At 38.7% G+C, this 20695-nt stretch overlaps 1 protein-coding gene across 2 annotated transcripts; it reads left to right on the forward strand.

Moving 5' to 3' along the window:
* Nucleotides 1–16705: 16705 nt before the first annotated feature.
* Nucleotides 16706–20503, forward strand: LOC104235385 (uncharacterized). 2 transcript variants are annotated; one of them, XM_070147823.1, is made up of 6 exons: nt 16706–16877; nt 17066–17170; nt 17788–17873; nt 17982–18042; nt 18804–18890; nt 20179–20503. In XM_070147823.1, the coding sequence occupies exons 2-6, from the start codon at nt 17090–17092 to the stop codon at nt 20269–20271; spliced, it is 408 nt and encodes a 135-aa protein (XP_070003924.1). In that variant the 5' UTR covers nt 16706–16877; nt 17066–17089; the 3' UTR covers nt 20272–20503. The 2 variants fall into 2 exon arrangements, with proteins under 2 accessions (XP_070003924.1, XP_070003923.1); XM_070147822.1 differs by having other exon boundaries at nt 16730–16877; nt 17058–17170.
* The last annotated feature ends 192 nt before the right edge of the window (nt 20504–20695 follow it).

The following is a 20695-nucleotide window of genomic DNA, read 5'->3' on the forward strand; positions in this document are numbered from 1 at the left end:
GCCCACAGGTTCAGGGCCATATACGGTCTATTGTGATGCGTCTCGTATTGGGCTTGGTGCAGTGTTGATGCAGGAAGGCAAAGCCATTGCTTATGCTTCGAGGCAATTGAAGATCCACGAGAAGAATTAACCGGTTCATGATCTCGAGTTGGAGCCATTGTTCATGCCCTGAAGATCTGGAGGCATTACTTATATGGTGTGACGTGTGAGGTTTACACTGATCACAAGAGTCTTCAGTATCTGTTCAAGCAGAGAGAGTTGAATTTGAGGCAGAGGAGGTGGTTAGAGTTGCTAAAGGATTATGATGTTACTATCTTATACCACTCGGGGAAGGCCAATGTGGTGGCCGATACATTGAGCAGGAAGTCCGCCAGCATGGGTAGTCTTGCTTATATTCCAGGCAGCCAGAGATCGCTTGCTTTGGATGTTCAGGCCTTGGCCAATCGTCTTGTGAGGTTGGATATTTCTGAGCCTAGCAGAGTGTTAGCTTGCACGGTTGCTCGTTCATCATTATTAGAGCGTATCCGCGAGCGGCAGTTTGAGAATCCCCATGTGTGTGTCTTGAGAGACACGGTGCAGCGTGGAGGTGCCAAGAAAGTAACCTTAGATGATGATGGTGTATTGAGATTGCAGGGGCGAGTTTGTGTGCCCAATATTGATGGGATTCGAGAGTTGATCTTAGCGGAGGCCCACAGTTCTCGGTATTCTATTCACCCGGGTGCCGCGAAGATGTATCAGGATCTGAGGTAGCACTATTGGTGGCGTAAGATGAAGAAAGACATCGTTGTGCTTGTGGCTCGGTGTTTGAATTGTCGGCAGGTTAAGTACGAGCATCAAAGACCTGGTGGTCTATTTCAGAGGATTGCACTTCCCGAGTGGAAGTGGGAGAGGATTATGATGGATTTCGTTACTGGACTTCCGATGACTCGGAAAAAGTTTGATGCAGTTTGGGTTATTGTTGATAGGCTGACCAAGTCAGCGCATTTTGTTCCTGTTGCAGCCACCTATTCGTCCGAAAGGTTAGCCGAGATTTATATCAGGGAGATTGTTCGCCTTCATGGAGTGCCGCTATCTATCATTTCGGATCGGGGTACGCAGTTTACCTCGCATTTCTGGAGAGCGGTTCAGCGAGAGTTGGGCACCCAGGTTGAGTTGAGTATATCATTTCATCCCCAGACGGATAGTCAGTCCGAGAGGACTATTCAGATTCTTGAGGACATGCTCCGAGCCTGTGTCATTGATTTTGGAGGCTCGTGGGACCAGTTTTTGCCGTTAGCAGAGTTTTCCTACAACAACAGCTACCAGTCCAGCATTCAGATGGCTCCGTATGAGGCGTTGTATGGTAGGCTATGTCGGTCTCCAGTTGGATGGTTTGAGCCAGGAGAGGCTCGATTATTGGGTACGGATCTGGTTCAGGAGGCCTTGGACAAGGTCAGGATTATTCAGGATAGACTTCGTACAGCTCAGTCCAGACAAAAGAGTTATGCAGACCGCAAGGTCAGAGATGTTGCTTTCATGGTTGGGGAGCGGGTATTGCTCCGTGTATCGCCTATGAAGGGCGTGATGAGATTTGGGAAGAAGGGCAAGCTCAGCCCTAGGTTCATCGGTCCATTTGAGATTCTTGATCGTGTGGGAGAGGTGGCTTATAGACTTGCCTTGCCACCTAGCTTGTCAGTTGTGCATCCCGTGTTTCATGTATCTATGCTCCGGAAGTATCGCGGAGATCCATCGCACGTGTTAGATTTCAGCACTGTCCAATTGGAAAAGGATCTGTCATGTGAGGAGGAGCCGGTGGCTATTCTAGACCGGCAGGTTCGATAGTTGAGGTCGAAGAGTTTTCCTTCGGTGCGTGTTCAGTGGAGAGGTCAGCCTCCTGAGGCATCGACATGGGAGTCCGAGTCCGATATGCAGAGTCGCTATCCTCATTTATTTCCCGACTCAAGTACTTCTTTATTTTGTCCGTTCGAGGACGAACAGTTGTTTTAGAGGTGGAGAATGTGACGACCCAAGGGGTCATCACCATAATTCTTCCTTGTTCCGTGCTCCCGAGGACTTGAAAACCTCGCTTTTAGTTGCCTCGATTGGCGTGCGTAGTTCGGGCGCATAGCCGGAAAGTTTTTATGTTAGAATATGTGAATTATGTGAAACATTTGATGAATTTCGATATTAATATGCATAATATTGACTTCGGTCAACATTTTGGGTAAACAGACCCGGACCTGTGATTCGACGGTCCCGGAGGGTCCATAGAAAAATATGGGACTTGGGCGTGTGCCTGGAATCAAATTCTGAGGTCCCAACCCCGAGAAATGAATTTTTGAAAAAAATTGTTTTTCTGAAATTTGATATGAAAATTTGAAATGAAAAGGAGTTAGAAAATATAGGTATCGGGCTCGTATTTTGGTTCCGATGCCCGGTACAAGTCTTAAATATGTGTTAAGCACTATCTGTAAAGTTTGGCTAAAAACGGACGTCATATGACGTGTTTCGGACTAAAAATGGAGAATTTGAGTTATGAAAGTTGAAGAAAGAAAATCATGTGTTTGAGGCTTGATCCTATGTATATGATGTTATTTTGGCGATTTGATCGCACGAGTAAGTCCGTAAGATGTTTTTAAGGTTGTGTGCATGTTTGGTTTGGAGCCCCGAGGGCTCGGGTGAGTTTTGAATGGGGCCCGGGAGGTCTTGGACTTAAGAAAATGCAGGTTCAGGTGTTGCAGACACCAGCGCGGCCGCGGTCATTTCCGTGCGGTCCGCGCTGGAGTCGCGCGGCCGCGGTCATTTCCGCGCGGTCCGCGCTGGAGCCGCGCGGCCGCGATGTCTTTCTGTGCAGTCCGCATGGCTGAGTCTGAGGGCTAAGGTTTCAGGTTAACCAGCGCGGCCGCGCACCAAAACAGTGCGGTCCGCGCTGGAAGGGTTCAGAGAAGCCCCAATTTTTCTCCCACTCGGCGCGGCCGCAACACATTTTTGTGCGGTCCGCGCCAGGTCCTCAGAAAGGTATACAAGTTCGGAAAATCTCAGTCATTTTTCACTTTTCAAAAACCCAAAACCTAAGAGGCGATTTTCCAAACAACTTTTCTTCTCCAAAACGATTGGTAAGTGATTTCTAACTTAATTTCTTTATTCCTTAACATCTTTTAACATAATTTCAACTTCAAATCAAAGATTTTCAGGGGTGAAATTGGGTGTTTTGGGTAGAACCTAGGTTTTCTACAAATTGAGAAGTTGGACCTCAATTTGGGGTCCAATTTAAAAACAAATCATATATTTGGATTCATGGGGGAATGGGTAACCGGGTTTTGGTCCGAACCTCGAGTTTCGACCACGTGGGTCCGGGGGTATTTTTGACCTTTTTGGGAAAAACCTTGAAAAATCTATTTTCATGCATTGGGGATGATTCATTTAGTAATTATTAATGTGATTAAGTAACTTATGACTAGATTCGAGCGGATTGGTGGTGGAATCAAGAGGTAAAGCTATACTAGAAGCGTGAGTTGAGTTTGGAGCATTCGAGGTAAGTGTTTGTTCTAACTTTGGCTTGAGGGAATAGGATTAGGATGATATTTGCTACTTGCTAATGTGGAGTACGGTGTATAGGCATGGTGACGGTTATCTATGCACCGGAGTCTAGCATGACCGTGAGTCTTGATTGCTTTTAATTCGAATAATGTGACACAAGCTCCTTGTTTATTTGATAAGTTTCATATAATGTGAACGGTTGAGGAAGAATGATTTAAAAGGAGAATGTGTTGTGAATACTCCCTTGCCGGGATGTGTAGACTGATATATATATTCTCCCTTGTCGGGATATTTTGGGCTGTTAGCTGTACCCTTGCCGGGTTAAAGGTATTGAGTTGTTATTCTCCCCTGAAGGGGTCTACTATATGAAGTCAGATATTATGAACTATATTATGGGATCGTGTGGCACGCCGTCCACTTATATATGATATTATGGGATCGTGTGGCACGCTATCCACTTATATATGATATTATGGGATCATGTGGCACGCCGTCCACTTATATATGATATGAATTGGGATCATGTGGCACGCCGTCCACTTGGTTATTGGCCTCCGTTGCCGGTGACATATTGTGCACTGTGATAAAGATGAAATGGGTACGGGTGGTACGCCTACCACGTGGTATATGGAAATAGGGATCGTGTGGCACGCCGTCCACCTATATATTGTTAAAAGGGATCGTGTGGAACGCCGTCCACCTATATATTGTTAAAAGGGATCGTGTGGCACGCCGTCCACCTATATATTGTTAAAAGGGATCGTGTGGCACGCCGTCCACTTATATACTTATTATGGGATCGTGTGTCACGCCGTCCACTTATATATGATATTATGGGATCGTGTGGCACGCCGTATATATATATATATATATATATATATATATATATATATATCATGGAAACCGGAGTTTCTTTTGTTTATTTCCGATATTTCATTTTTATCTGTTACTCCCCGATAGCATGTCCCCTCCCAGTTTTACTTTGTATTATCTTGTTACTGTTTTCTTGCACTTGTTGTATATATATCTGTACAGGTTAATTGTGGTAGGTATTGTCTAGTCTCGTCACTACTTCGTCGGGGTTAGGCCAGGCACTTACCAGCACATGGGGTCGGTTGTGCTAATACTACATTCTGTGCATTTTTGTGCATAGATCAGGGAGCAGCTTACGGACCGCAGCAGTAGGACTTCTGGGAGCTATCTTCAGTCCATGGACTATCGAGGTAGCCTAGCTGGTGTTCGCAGGCCGAAGTCCTTTTCCATGTTTTTCGTTTGTTCATCTTGTATCAGACAGACATGATGTATTTCCTTTCAGACATTGTTTGTAGTATTCTGTAGTAGTCCGTGAGCTAGTGACACCAGATCTTGAGTAGTGATGTGTATTAAAGTCTTCCGCTTAAATTTTATCTCGTTTATTATATTGTTTGAAAGAAAGTAGGAAAGGTGTTTTAAATATTTGGCTTGCCTAGCTCCAATAGTAGGCGCCATCACGACACCCGATGGTGGGAAATCCGGGTCGTGACAAATGTTGATCTATCATCTACCACTAATGACTTGATCCCTTATGTAACACCGCCGCTAGAGCTCACGTCTCATCAGGGACATCTGGAATAATGAGATTGATCCACCTAAGGGCGATACTATACTTCCATAACCGTATTTTATAACATCCCAATATGACTTACCTTACATGAGTATTTTTAATCCAGTATAATTCATAAAATCCTCTTCAAGTCATTACTCAATCGAAGGCCAAACGTCATCCTTTATCTATCACAATCACATCCACATTCCACTCTAGATATTATTAGTTTTTAGATTCCTTTGAGTTCATTCAGACTATGTTGAACTTTCTATAACTTAGATAAACCATTAGCTCTCTTGTTTTCATGTACTTAATCTCAAAGACTTATCCATTCTTGTCACCTTCTTACTCGCCCTTTCTCATCCTTACTCCTGTCATAAAATCTCGTCGCTTTACTATACTTTAGCTTGAAACCTCTACGTATCTATTTATACTATTCATAACTTTGCTTCAACTTGTTTGCACCATAAATTCCCTTATGTTATTCTAGAACATCAAGCGAGACATCACATCGTCTCTAACTCTTCTTTACTCTCTTGGCTAGATCTCTTGTTACCTAGAAACCATAGGCTAGAAGATATGTCACTGACGCCACCGCTATCATTCCTGGATATTGAATCCTCGCACTTCTAGCCTTCTATCCGAAGTATGAACTATTCTCAACCTTCTGCTTTTGAGTATCTTGCACGTTGTTTACCTTTACCTTACTTACCTTAAAGCCTCACATCACATCTTCTATCTCTTTCATGACCTCCCCTCCACATAGGTATAATTCACATCCACCGTCTTGAATTTCTATTATAATAGATGCACCTCTTTATACAATCTCTTGAGAGATTCATACTAACTTCATATGAGGTTGGGACACTTCTAACTGGTTTTATCGTAAAGCCATTATATAATATGGCTACTACACTATCTCTCTTGTACCTTTGATATTAAGAGTGATTCTGCAATATTCTCAATCATGATGTCTATAGCTTTCTGGGTCCAATAAGCAGACTCCTAATTTACTTAGTTGATGTAACTCTTTAGTTTCCTCTTCTTTCTGATTAGCCTTTATATAGGCTTAAGCTATCTTCCAATTTGTGGCTCATGACATTTAGTTATTACTTTAGCCTTTCATGGATACTATGGAAAACCATGATACAATCTTCTAATGATTCCATCCTTTGTCTATGACCTGGACCCAATTCCCTCTTTTAACTTATACCGGAGTCTTCTACGGCTAATCATTCATTTCAGCTTTCTTCAAACGTAAGCAATTGCTTTTTCTGGTCTTTTGCCCCCTTATGTGCATACTTAGCTTATTTGAGTTCTCATGCATGCCGAAATTTTTATGCAACTCATATGGTCTCAAATATTACTTTTAGTTTTACTCTCTGCTCATTAGCCATGGTAGGTGTCACTTTTTTTTGTAGTGCATACAATTTTGTAGTTCTGTTGTTACAAAATCATTTTCTCTTTAGGTCACTATGCTTTGGTTGAATCCTTCTTCCTTATTTTCTCAGCTAGTCTTTCATTGTAGTACTTAGGGAAGACCTTCTGACTCTTGTAAAGCTATGAGTTTATTACATCGCATACCCGATGGAATTCTTGATGTTCGTACTCACCTATAATTATTTGTAGTTCTTACCTCCACGCCCTTGTGCTTGTAGTGTTGCTTCTGAACTAATATTTTAACTGTCTTCCCAGTGGCACTCTCTTTTATTTCCATAACATTCATACGATACCTTTAACTACCCCAACTTCTATCCGAATATTTCTCTAGGGTCACGATGTCATATTTGCGAGACTGAATTCCCCATATTGGGGTTCACTTTGTTTATCTTGCATGATCTATTGATTTTTCTGTATCCCCTTATCTAGACATAACTAGGCACTTCCTGAATCAACTACTAACTACTCGTTGGCCCATTCTCATATCTATATTCCGCGTAATCTTTCTTGGGTTATTTCATTTGTCTTACCTTACCGCTCGCACTGGCTCCTTATTAATCAATGACATCTTGGGCATGAACCCTTACTTTCTTTTCTTGACGTCGTGTTTGCATAATGCTATGGTATCGTATCATATATATAGGCTTTGAATAAGTGCAATCTCATCCCTTTTTCATTTTATCGCATTCTTCTTTTACTATTCCACAATTACTAGAACCACTTAATTTCGACCTAATGCCACATCACTCCATATTCCCCCTTTAGAGAAGTATTAATATTTAGCGTTATGAGGATCTACCTATAGATGCTTTACCTCTTCATCATTGGCGTCTTCTCACACTATCGATAACCCTTACTCGCCTTGCGGTAATCTTTCTGTACCAAGGATAAGGAAATTCCTTACTCGCGTGGGTGGCACTTAGTGTAACTGGCACACATAGTCCCTTAAGCTTAACTTTGCTCACATTGCTTGCTTTAGGGAAGCGTCTTCCTGAATAACCATTCTCTGAATTTCTCATGAATCTTTTTCTGTTTTCCATTCTATTATTGCCAAAATGAAATCTGAAACTCTCATGATGCCGACTATTATCCAATCACTCAGTCCCTAATTCATATTTTGTTTATCTTGTTCACCAGTCCATACTAATTTCTATTACTCTGGGACCTAACTTTTCCTTCTGGTAATCGCATTAGAGTCATGAACTTATTTCTCGAAATGAGGATATGACTTTATGGCCTATACTCTTTTGTTGTCTCAATGCCTATCACTTCTCGTCTTTTCCTTCACTTGACTATAGACTTTGTAATATTGTCATCTTTTGACCTACTGTTGTCATCCATGTATCACATCTTACTCTTAATGCTTCCTTAGATCTCTTCTTATTTCCTGCTAACATTTCTGTCTATCACTTTATCTGAAAACTTCAACAATATATTCTTTTGCTTTTAACTCCCTTTTGCTCCATCCACTAGCTTTTCGGGTTGTCTAGCATTATCTCTCTACTAAGGACGGGAGCCATACTAAGATAGTATTTATCCCTTCTAGGCATCCAGTGCCCATCTTTGTGGTACTCATATCTAGCTGTACTACTTTAGAGTGCACCATCTAGGTGTATCACAAGGAGATTTGTTAGCACATTTGTAATATCCTTTAGAAAGGTCAACTAACACAAACAATTCATCCACCATTTTGGGTCACTCTAACCCCAGCCGGATCCTGATATGCCCTCCTTCACTTGAACCATATCTGTTAGCTCTCATAGGGCATAACTAAGATCAACATCTCCAATTGTACATACCTTTGTTACTATTGAATATAATGCAAAAAGCTTATATTCCTCTGCCTGAATTGTAAATACTGCTAGCCTTCATTAACTGGGCGCCTCATACCCTTCTTCATCTTGCTTCTTTTGCTTATTGAAACTTGTATTTATCTTCTGAATCTCTCACTGTCTTTCACCATAATGGTGGATAGGTATTCTTGCCTCAAGGCTCTTTATCAAGAGGCTTACACATCTTAGTACACACATGATCTATTGAAGACCTTATAGTTCTTTATCATAAGCATCATGAGAAATCGAGTACCTCTAACTCAACTCTTACATAGCTATATATCTTACCAATCGTCTTTTTGGATGTAGGCATCGCTGTATTATGAATAAGATAAAGTTTCGAAAATTGAGTTCTTAAAAGTGAGCTCTACCACACGATATAGAGCAAGAAGAAAGAATGACAGTCCTAAATGCCCTATAGCCTCTTTCTTATAAGTGTAGTGCATGATACACCCATAAACAAGACTCTACTAGACACGGCTTGTAGACTCCCTAGGACAGAACTGCTCCGATACCACTTTTGTCACGACTCAAACCAATTGGCCGCAACAGGCACCTGGTACCTTACTCAACCGAGTATCAACATAACGTACCTTTTCATGTTATACTATCATAGATAACTAAGTCGGAAGGCTTTCGTGATATAAGTAGAATACCACATATAATACCAACTTACACATAAGACATACGGGCCTATAAGACCAAAATAACCTCTCATACACTAAACATAAGCCGACAAGGCCATACAATCTTTTACGCACATGACATATGTCTACAAGCCTCTAAGGATACATAATTTTCATAAAGGTCAGGATAGAGTCCCGTATACCAAACTTTACACGTCTAAATCATACTAACTAAACAAGCAACTCCGAAGCAAATGGAGCGCACCAACATCTTCCGCTGAGCTAATAGCTTACTTGGAGGGCTCTCGACCTGTCTATCGTGACTTGCGGGCATGAAACGCAGCGTCTTCAGGAAAAAGGGACATTAGTACAAATAATGTACCAAGTATGTAAGGAATGAAAATCAGTAAATAATAGACATGAGAGAAACATGGAGTAAAAGACTTGACATGTATATTTGCATAACTCTGTGAATCATTTCATTTTTCTAATGTCATTCATATGCATATAAATGTCATACCATGCATAGGCATATGCGTTCATAACATCATCAAGCCTCTGAGGGTATCCCATCATATTATTTCGGCCATTGTGGGCAAATCATCAACGTATACCAGCTGATTAGGTGGTGGTACATACATAACGCCATAGCATTTTTCTCATATCCCATATAAATATAATATACATATATACGCATGTATAACGCCATCTGGTCATGGGTCAATGTACATGTATAAATGCATGAAATGCATAAGAAATATGTTAATAAGATTTTCTCGGAATGCCATAAAAATCAATATGCCTTTTGGATAAACTTTATCAAATACGTATTTTTCTGAGACCCATGACCAGAAGATATAATAATATGTAACATGGGGAATCAAGAACATATAGACCCCCAGTATTTCTATGAATAGAGTTGTTTATAAAACTATGTGTTAGCTTGTTTCTTTTGTATAACTTGGATCATGCCAAAAAAGAAAGAAAGGATAACCTTAACATACCTGTGTCGATTCTCTTGAAAACCACTCTAACACCCGTTGATTGCGACAACACGTAACGATGGATCGCATAGAGAAAAATTCGTATGATATTCTTTGAAAAAGATTGCACGGTACTCTCTTAAAATCGCAAAATCTCACGTTGCTAAGATACTAAGAATTCTCGTTTGAATTCTTGAAGATGATTATGAGATTTTGTTGAATTGTTGAAGATGAAAATTCTCACGCTATACTATGTTATGAAGCCTCAAATGAGCTATGGTCATCCGTCACTTAACCAGCTCACGTCCAAAGCCTTGGAGTTTAAAATGAATTCTTTGAAGTTTCATAATGAATTCTTTGAGTTTCAAATGAATTCTTTCAATGTCTTACTTGGTAGTCCCCACTTGACTTTAATGCTTAGAAAGACTACTTATCAAAGTGTGACACCAACGTATAATACCTATTAGTCATACTAACCTTTAGTTGTCATGGTCCTACGTGGACAAGATAATTTTACTCTTACCCACTTAAATTAATAATTAACCAATTATCTCAAATTATTTAAAATACTACTCCTTTTTAATACACTTTATATATTATATTATCATAGTCATATAGTACCTTGTATGACACTAGTCCATAAATACCGGGTATTATAGCTCGGGCCGTATTTTATCCTAAATTGCTAAACTTCGATGAAATTTATTTTCTTCGATTTGCTTAACCTCTCACCTTCGCGAATTTACTTATCACTTGTTTGAAATAACATAGTATTTATAATCCTGAGATAATCTCATTCCCGAACTTATGTTGCTTAACTTACAATGAAACTTTAACGTACGAAAAAATGCGGGATGTAACATCTCATTTCCGAGTTTATATCAATCTACTTATGGCGTACTTTCACGTATGAAAATATGGGGTGTAATAGTAGTTGCCCCAGCTTCTGGTAATAGAGTTGTTTGATCATGCTGCATTTTCCTTGAGCCATTGTCTAACTTAGGTCCACCATCTCCCTTGCTCCAATCAGCTTTCTGACCAGCCAAGAAGCCTGTTGAGTAATTGGCATGCCGTCTAGCTATTGGCTTTTCATATAATAGGAATGGATCCATCTAAACCATGGCTTGTCCACCTTATGTGCAATATCCCGGTGATTTTTAGCAACAGTAGCCTTATTCCAAAGTTTCAGGTTGATGAGGTTAGACCTCCTGCACTCTTAGGTGTACCCATTTTCTCCCAAGCCACAAGTGATATTTTGTGATAACATTAGAACCAGAACATACATAACTCCTACAGTAAGCCTTTATTGTTTTGAGAACTTTGTTTGGGATTAAGAACAGTTATGACCAATAAGCTTATATACCAAACAGGACTGATTGTACTAGCTGAATCCTTCTTGCATAAGATAGTTTTTTGGATGTCCAAGAGAAGATTCTTGCATCCATTTTCCCTATTAGAGGTTGCCATTAAGCTAAGGACATCTTCTTAGCTATAAACGCACTCCTATGTATTTTACTGGGAGTTCACCTCTGGGTAACCAAATCTTTGCTGCATCTCATCTTTCACTGCTTGTGTAACACCTCCATAATAGATAAAGCTCTTAGTCTGATTAGCTTGTAGTCCTGGGGCTCTATAAAATTGGTTAAGGCATCGTTCAAGTTGAGTAACAGAGGATATATCACCTCTTGCAAATAGGAGCAAATCATCAGCAAAATTGAGATGTGCAATACCTAGTTTTGAACGTCTAGGGTGATATTTATACTCCTTTTCCTTTTGCAATCCTTTGAGGCTTCTACTCAAGTACTCCATTACAATTGCAAATAGAAAAGATAAAATGGGATCACCTTGTCTCAGTCCTTTAGCTGCTGGGAAAGGAACTGAAGGCTCTCCATTCACCAGAATTGAGTACCTCACAGTCTTAACATAGGTTAGAATTCAATCTTGAGATCTTCTAGGGAATCCTATCTCAACCATGACCTGATCCAAAAGGATCCACTCCATAGAATCATAGGCCTTGGTCAGGTCTATTTTGATCATACATCTAGGAGAAGTATTCTTCCTTGTGTAAGCTTTGACAAGCTCATGAGCCAAGATGATGTTGTCTGCAATTTTCCTCCTAGGAATGAAACTAGCTTATGCTTCATTAATGATGTTTGTCATAACTTTCTGTAATCTATTTGCCAACACCTTTGAGATGATCTTATATAGCACTGAGCAACATGCAATAGGTCTGAAATCTCTTGCTATTGTAGGATTGCTTACTTTAGGTACCAGTGAAATTGCAGTGCAATTTAAGGCTTTATATAGCTTACCAGTAGTGAAGAAATCTTTAATTGCTCTCACTACATCACTTTTGATCATTGACCATGCTTTTTTGAAGAAATAAGAGTTATATAAATCCGCTCCAAGGGCCTTATCTTCATGTATTGCACACAATGTTGCATATATATATTGCTTTGTTACTTCCACACATAAGCTCACATGTTGTTCATGAGTGAGTTTAGGTCCATTTTTTATAGTTTCCTTATTGATAGCAGGCAAAGATGCAGCAGCAGTTCCCATCAGGGACTTATAAAATTTAACTATCTCCCCCTTAATGCTATTAGGAGTAGCCAGTTTCATTCCATCATCAGTGTAGATCTCTAGTATCTGCTTTCTTTGACTTCTCTCCTTCATGACAACAGAGAAGTACTTAGTGTTGGTATCTCCAAGCTTGATCTATTTCACTCTAGCCTTCTGTTTGAGAATACTTTCCTCAAGTGACCATTTCTCCAAGTTTTATAGGATAGTCTTCTCTTGTCGTAACAGATTATCTGAATATTGTATCCTCATTTACTCCAAAACTTGAATAAGATTAGCCCTGGCATTCTCAATTCTCTCAGCAATGCCCTTATACTCATTAGTATTAAGGCTTTTGAATAGAGGTTTCAGAGCTTTTAGTTTTCTCCAAATGTTCTTCATTTGATTATCATCTTCCTTTCTTCTTCATATATTGCCAACAATTGTATCAAACTCATCATGGGAGGCCCATGAATTAAAAAACCTAAAAGGAGTTCTAATGTTATGTTTCACAATTTTTATATTGACAAGCATTGAAAAGTGGTCAGAGATTAAAGGTATATCATATTCTGTATGCACATGACCCAGTTCATCATCCAGTCATCATTGCCAAAGATCTTATCAATTCTGCTCACAATCATTTCTATCCCCTCTTGATTATTGGACCAGGTATAGTAGTCTCCTTTTCATGGTAGTTCATTCACTAACAAATTGTGTATGCAATCAGAAAAGTCAATAATTTCATTTAGTGTCACAGGGTTGCCATACATCTTGTCTTGTGTATATAGCATAGCATTAAAATCCCCACCTATCAGCCATGGTTTGTTTGTGTGTGCAGAGATATCAGCCAGACTTGTCCACAACTCCTTTCTTTGATCAACTGTATTGAAGTCATATACCAATGTTAGATATGATTCAAATCCATTCAATATGCCTTTAACTAGGCAGTGTATAATCTGAGCCTCCACTTTTTCAACATCAACACTATACACATTTGGATCCCAGGTGAGCCATATTCTGCCATGCACAACCTTTTGGAAGTTACACTGCAATACCCATCCTGGTACTATATTTTTATTAACTCTCTTCATATTTGGTTCTTTGACTCTAGTCTCAAGCAATCCAACTAGTTTGATATGTTTATTCTTCATTTTTATTAAGAGTTTTTTCTGCTTGTATCTCTTATTTACACCCCAAACATTCCACACCAACCAAGTCATTGAGATAGGGAAGGAGGCCTACTTTCTGCTATATGCAGGTTATTATTGTCCCTTAATCCACCTGTTATCTCTGAAGTTCTAGTGTTCCTCTGCATGCTAGCTGCCAAAGCTGGAAATTCTCTAGGACAACTAAGTTCAGGGTTTTTATGCTCTTGCTCCTCCTCTCTTATGCTTTCCTTAGTAGGTCCCTTAGTGATCATCTGGCCCTCCATGACAAGCAGAGTCATCTGCCTTTGTCCATCTTCTTGTTGATAATGTTTATCAGCTGTAGCTTTGGTAGTCACCACAACCTCAGATGTCTTACCATTTTTGTTAACAACTGCTTTTGTTCTCCACTCCTGTATCACCTTTGGAGGTCCAACATCTGTATGTGCTGGATGGGCATTTTCTTTTGGTTTTCTCCTTCTTCTTGGCTGCATAAAGTTCTGATTCTCAACTTCTTTTTGCTTGCAGCAGTGACCTATTTTTAAGAAAACCTCACAGATTTCTGGTTTCCAATTATATGCAATCAATTGTTCGAATTGTCTCTCATCTGGTTCTCACACTAAGACATTAGTAGGAAGTGGTCTTGTAACATTTATTTCAATGAGCATGCAGCATAGGAAATCTTTTTTTGTTTTGAGGTACACTCATCAGCATACCGTGGTTTTCCTATAGCACTAGCAACCCTACTCAGTAATTTTCCTCCCCAACAACTCATGGGTAGGTTTAGCAATACCACCCATAGGGGAATTTCCTGCAAGAACTCCTTTGTGAAATCAAAATTTGCAGTCCATGGCTTCAATATCATCGGTTTATTATTGATTGTATAAGGCCTAGAATATAAGATTTCCCGCATGTCGCTTGTAGACTGAAATTTGATAACATAATAGCCTTCATCATGGTAAAATACCTCTGGTTCAACCACTCGATTCCAACTCTATTTCACAAATCTATACATATAATTATACCATGTGTCTCTCCAATTACATACACAATCAGTGCACTCTTTCCTTTTTGGATTTCTCTATCAATATCATCCTTTTCCAGTTGAACTACAACTTTCCCCTCAACAATTACAGGAGGAATATAATCTAATTTTAAATCATTTTCTGAGCTACGATTACCTGCAAAGAGGGATGTCCATGCAATAGATTTCTCCTTGTTCTCAATTGTTGGTTCCAGATCTGAGATGCCCTTACTTGTACTTGCCTAATCTGTTGACTTTACTGGTGTAATCTCCTTTCACACACTTAGAGATGAGCTATTACTTAAGTCCAGTCTTTTAGCGGTATGCTGCATACTCGATTCCACTTGTTTCTACTTCAAATTTGACTCGATCAATGGAACAGGAATAGCCGCCGGTTGTGCTAACTTCGGTTTTTCCGGTTGCATGTGAGCTTCAGCTGCTTTACCTATAGTAGTATTCTGTTTGCTTACAAGCTAAGCATATTTTGGAAAAATGATAGTGTAGACGTTGTAGAAATAATAGTCAAAAAAATTGTATAAAATTTGTATATTTTTTGTGTATATATACATCTTGTATGTTATATACAAAAAATTTACAAGTTTATATACTTTTTCGGCTACCAAATGTAAATAGTTTTTGGCGCGGATAATACCCCACATATTTTCTGCAATTATTGATGTTAACTTTGGGATATTTTGTGAATTGGACATTTTTTTTAATTAATAATTTTAACTTGACCGAAGTTTGAGTGAAAGTAGGAAATACTTAATACAACATTTTTTACTTGCAAAATAAGAAATATAATTTTTATTCTGAAAATGTCGTCATTAATGAATATGCTTGGTAGATATTAAATTTATATTCTAAACATGTTTTGACATTCAATTTCAGATCAACATATGATTAATTACTAATGTTATTTGAATTTCTAACTTATAATGTGTCACGTAGTGCTTACTAATAATTAGAAATGCTAAGATTTATTTTGTATAACTCAATGTTATCAAATACAAAACGAGACAAATTAAAGAGGTATATATCTGTCTAGTGTAAAGATCTCAAGCTATATAGCTTCCAGAAATTTTCGTTGAACGGTTTCGTTGTTCGAGACGACGACAACAACAACAAAAACCCCAGTGAAATTTTATAAGTGGTGTTTGGGAAGGGTGAAGTGTACGGAGTCTTTATCCCTACTTAATAAAAGTAGAGAGGCTATTTCTGAAAGACCCTCGGACCAAAAGAAGTGTAAATGAAGCAATAAACAGACAGTAGCAACAGCCAGATAAGTAGACATGGGAACAAATGAAGATACGTGCAACAACAGATATCTAAGAATACGACACTATAAAAATAGATTCAGCCTTGCTAGAAATAATGACACAATATGAAATATCAAGGGGTTAGGCATAGAAAAATACAAGACTAGGACCAATACTACTAGGATGCTTAGACGAAACTCTAGACTGCCTGTCAACCCACAACCCTACTCCTCGACCTCCACACCTCCTATCGAGGGTTATGTCCTCGGTAAGATGAAGTAGCTCCATATCCTGCCTAATCACCTCACCCCAGTACTTTTTAGTCCTCCCTCTACCCCTTCTCTAACTCGCCAGGGTCAACCTCTCACACCTCCTAACCGGGGCATCAGGGTCTCTCCTCTTCACATGCCTAAACCATCTCAGCCTTGATTCCGCAATTTATCTTCTATAGGAGCCACGTCCACCTTGTCCTTAATATACTCATTCCTAATCTTATCTCTCCTGGTATGCCAACACATCCATCTTAACATCCTCATTTCCGCTACTTTCAACTTCTGAATATGGGATTTCTTAACTAGCAAACACTCGGCTCCATACAACATGGACGGTCTTACTACCACTTTATAGAACTTGCCCTTAAGTCTAGGGGCTATATCCGTGCAACTTCTAAAAATAGGGACAAAATGTAAAAGGTTGCCTAAAAGGGGGACTTTTGTGTAAATCAGCCCATTGCTTCACCCATTAAAACGGACAGGACTAGACATTATGATCCAAAGTCCAGATTGATTCCAGGCCCAGCTTTTACTACTCCAGAGTTTCTTCTCCGGCCAGTTGACGGTTCAACTTGCTCGTCGGAGTCGGAGTCGAACCCGCGATCTTTCTTCATCGAAATCGAGTCGTACCTTGTACATATTCTTTATTTCTCCCTCTCTTCTAGATTTCCTTGGATTCAAAGTTTTGTCTTTAATTTATTCTCAGATCACTCATTATTTTTGTCTAAAATCACTTCTCTATTAATTATTCAAGAGTGAAATCTTTTATGTGTAAAATTAGCATGTGAATTTGATTCATTTTTGTGTTTGAAGTAATTTAGGGATCCGAAGATTTAGAGGATTAAATGGCAAGCACAGCATGTTTTATGATTGTAAGCAGAAATGATATTCCTATCTATGAAGCTGAAGTTGGCACTGCGCCCAAGGTAAATTAACTCTGCAGCGTGTTACTAGAGATTTCTAGTCTTTGCTCAATACATCTAAAGTAGCATATTTACTTTTGTTAATCAATGGCATAAACTATTTGATTCTTATAATGAACTGATCACTTCGAATCTGGTTGATAGGAAATGTGGAAAAAAACTCATTGAAATGGTCTGGACAGCTGGTATAATGCACTGGTTCTTTTTGTTGTCATTCTTTTCTCACTTTGGTTTTAATGGAAGATCAAAATCGGATTTTGTGCGAGGAAAACTTTTATTTATCTGGGCATCACATTGCTGAAAACAAGCTTAATTAGATAAACTACAGTGCTTATCAGTTAATTCTTTTTTTCCCGGTGGCCGGTAAAATCTGTTTATACCTCTTAAATCACAGAATAAGCAATATTATAATTATCCTTAACGGTTTCACAGCATTTGAATTTGGTAGTGTGTGCGCTTTAGTTTTTAATCTGGTGTATATGCATTTGAACTAGTAGTATGTACCGTAGCACTTTTGCTATTGTTATCAAAATGTATGCACATCTTTCTACTTTACCGTGTTTCTGTCATTGAATTGGCTGAGTTTCTTGGTGATATTGTAAACTGTACTTGCATGCTAGAAAGAAGATGCTGCTCATCAGCACCAGTTTATTTTACATGCAGCATTGGATATTGTCCAGGACCTTGCATGGACTACAAGTGCTATGTAAGGATTGCAGCCCCCAGTCATCAAAGCACTAATTAAAAATTTCCTTTATAAATTTGTTTGCTTTCGTCATTATTAGTGATTCTCCTTCTTTCTTTCTTCATACAGGTTCTTGAAGTCAATTGACAGATTTAATGATTTGGTGGTGTCTGTTTATGTTACTGCTGGTCATATCCTCCATATGTTATAAATTCAATATTCGGTGATAGTACTGTTCTGATTTTAGAATGTAGATGGTGGTGATTGGTGCTTGGTTGTTTTATATCTGCATTTCTCTTTAAGACTTTAACAATCAGACAACAGCTTGCTTCTTCTTCTACAGTAATGATTTGATTTACTTTGTCAGTGGTCACTTATAGAAGGAGTCGTCATGCTCGATGTGTCTAAATGAATCTCTTTCATCAGTTTTTCTCTGGTTGACTCCTCTTGTAGAAGATTACTTCTTAGAGCGCATGGATTGATAAAATGATATGACATAGCAGAATTAAGAGGAAGAGCGCACCCATCTTTCTTAACATTTTATGATCTTGAATGGGAGACCCTTCCCCCATCCACACCATCTCGTCCTCCCCCTCACTCTTACTTGTACTTGGCCCACATAACTACATTTATGTCCTTGCTTACCCATTTTTTTAGATAATGATAGTTAACTCTTAACTTTCTGCACAATAATTCAAAATCTCTTGATATCTGTAATTAGCAAGCCTTCTTGACTAGTTCCTCGGTTTAATACAAGTTAGAATGTCAAGGCAGACTTCTCGTTACCTATCAAAAGAAGAAAAAGAAAAAGGAGGAAGAAGCATGTTTTAGAAGTTCTCATTGTGCATAAGTTAATATATGAATGTCTATGGAACTATCATAAAGTTAACATCAGCAGTTTATATTACAATGTGCACATCCTGTTTTTGTTCCTTTAACCAAGCAAGCATACATACGCGACTGATGCTACTTCATGACTCTCGTAATGATGATGGGATCAAAAGCTTCTTCCAGGAGGTCCATGAACTATATATAAAGGTAACTCCTTTGCCAAAAGCTTTTCAATAGCAAATAAAAGCACAGAGGTCGTACATTTTAATTTTTTTGCTATATAATCTTGGCGCTCAACCTGCTGAAGGCCTATGTCGTGCTGAGTGTATTCTTTTCCCATTGTTGCTTGTTATTTCTCTTGGAAGGGGGGGGGGGGAGGATCTCCCTTTTTCATCTTAAATGTTCATTATAATCCTTGTGGAGATACGCAGCCCTGTTGGGAGTTCTCATTACAGTTTTCCACTTTACTGTTTGCATTCCTATTGTGTAGCAAGAGATTCTTAGCAGAAAGCTTCTTTATGTTGGCATGGCTACTGAAAAGATGCTTGGAATACATCTCTTGTTATTTGGTAGTTCAATCATTATCAACTCCTTCTAGAACTGATAATATATCTTTGAACCTATGAAGTGTCAGCTTTTGGAGTTCCTCGGATATGATTATATTCTTTGCCTTTTTGTTCTGTCTGCCTTGTTCTTTTCAGGTTACAGCATGGAAATAAACACACATCACTAAGAATATTGATTTTGTTACAAACCTCTCCTTGTTTCTAAGATACCTTTTTTGATCTTTTTCCTATAAATGACACACATGATATAGAGTGATTCATGTAACTAATTTACTTGGTATTGGATAAATCCCTGGGCTTTTGTCACGATAGCTTTAAAGGTATATGGTGTAGCTTGGGGAATTGTTCTGAAGGTAATGACGCCATGAATTAGTTGGAAACTGTACGAGATTCATAATTTGTAAAACACAAGTTTTTTACTAGAATTCCTTACCACTACAATAAAAACTACACCTCAACTCAACTTGTTGGGGGACTCGAATTATTCCATGAAATAAATATGTTATGAAAATTAGCTGATCTGTGAACACTATATCATATTAGGAGAAAAGTAGTTGGCATTTACACATTCCAGTTAAAATTGAGTCATGGTGAAAAGTACTTTCACCTTATCTAGAATTTTTTTTCCAAAGAAGTGGTTGCAGTTCAAGAAAAACATAATTCAACAAAGTCCTTAAGTTTAAATTGAAAACAGAGAGATTGAGCTTAAATGCAACCCATGGGAAAAGTATTGCACAGTTATGTTAAAAAGGAACCTTTACCTAAAACACATCTTCATTGTTAACTTCTTCCTTTCTACTCGCATAGATATTGTAATGTGTAACTTCTTCATTCCCAGGTTTATCTCCTGCCTGCTTTTGAAGAGAGAGTTATGTGCCTTAGCTATTTTTTTAATGAAGTTCACTGATGTCTTACTACAAAACCTGCAGATCCTTCTGAATCCTCTCTATTTGCCAGGATCTCGCATCACATCATCTCACTTCGATACCAAAGTTAGAGCCCTTGCAAGAAAGTACCTCTGAAGACTAACTATGGACCAGTGCTAAACATGAATTGTATGAAATTCAAAGTTCATTCCTCCCAGTTATATGAAATTGATGACTGGTTATTGTGTTTGGAATGATTATATTTCTCATGGTAAAAGATTAAGTTCACTTGTAGACCACCTTTTCATCAAGCTGATGTTTCATTATTATGATTATTATATAACTGCCAGAATACATGAAACACTGAGCTTAGTTACTTGTTTTGCTATATCCTAGTCCATACATTGATTCCAATATAATGCATGTGAATGTCATACTCATACTATTCATGCATGTGATGCAACTAGCTCAAAGGCTTTCGAGAACTTGTCGTTTGGTGGTCGCCTTAGCTCAGCCAAACTCATAGATTGAAGAAGCGTGACTTCGTGAGTGTTCTCTTGTACTCCTATTATTTTTCTTT

This window comes from Nicotiana sylvestris, chromosome 6 (assembly GCF_000393655.2).
Source record: "Nicotiana sylvestris chromosome 6, ASM39365v2, whole genome shotgun sequence".
Taxonomy (NCBI): Eukaryota; Viridiplantae; Streptophyta; class Magnoliopsida; order Solanales; family Solanaceae; genus Nicotiana; species Nicotiana sylvestris.

Bases quoted from the DNA above. Each gene is read 5' to 3' on its own strand.
- LOC104235385 (XM_070147823.1), top strand. From the start codon at position 17,090: ATGGCAAGCACAGCATGTTTTATGATTGTAAGCAGAAATGATATTCCT. The intron at 17,874-17,981 runs GTAAGGATTGCA...TTCTTCATACAG, and splicing joins GCATGGACTACAAGTGCTAT to GTTCTTGAAGTCAATTGACA. The intron at 18,043-18,803 runs CATATCCTCCAT...CAAGCAAGCATA, and splicing joins CTGTTTATGTTACTGCTGGT to CATACGCGACTGATGCTACT.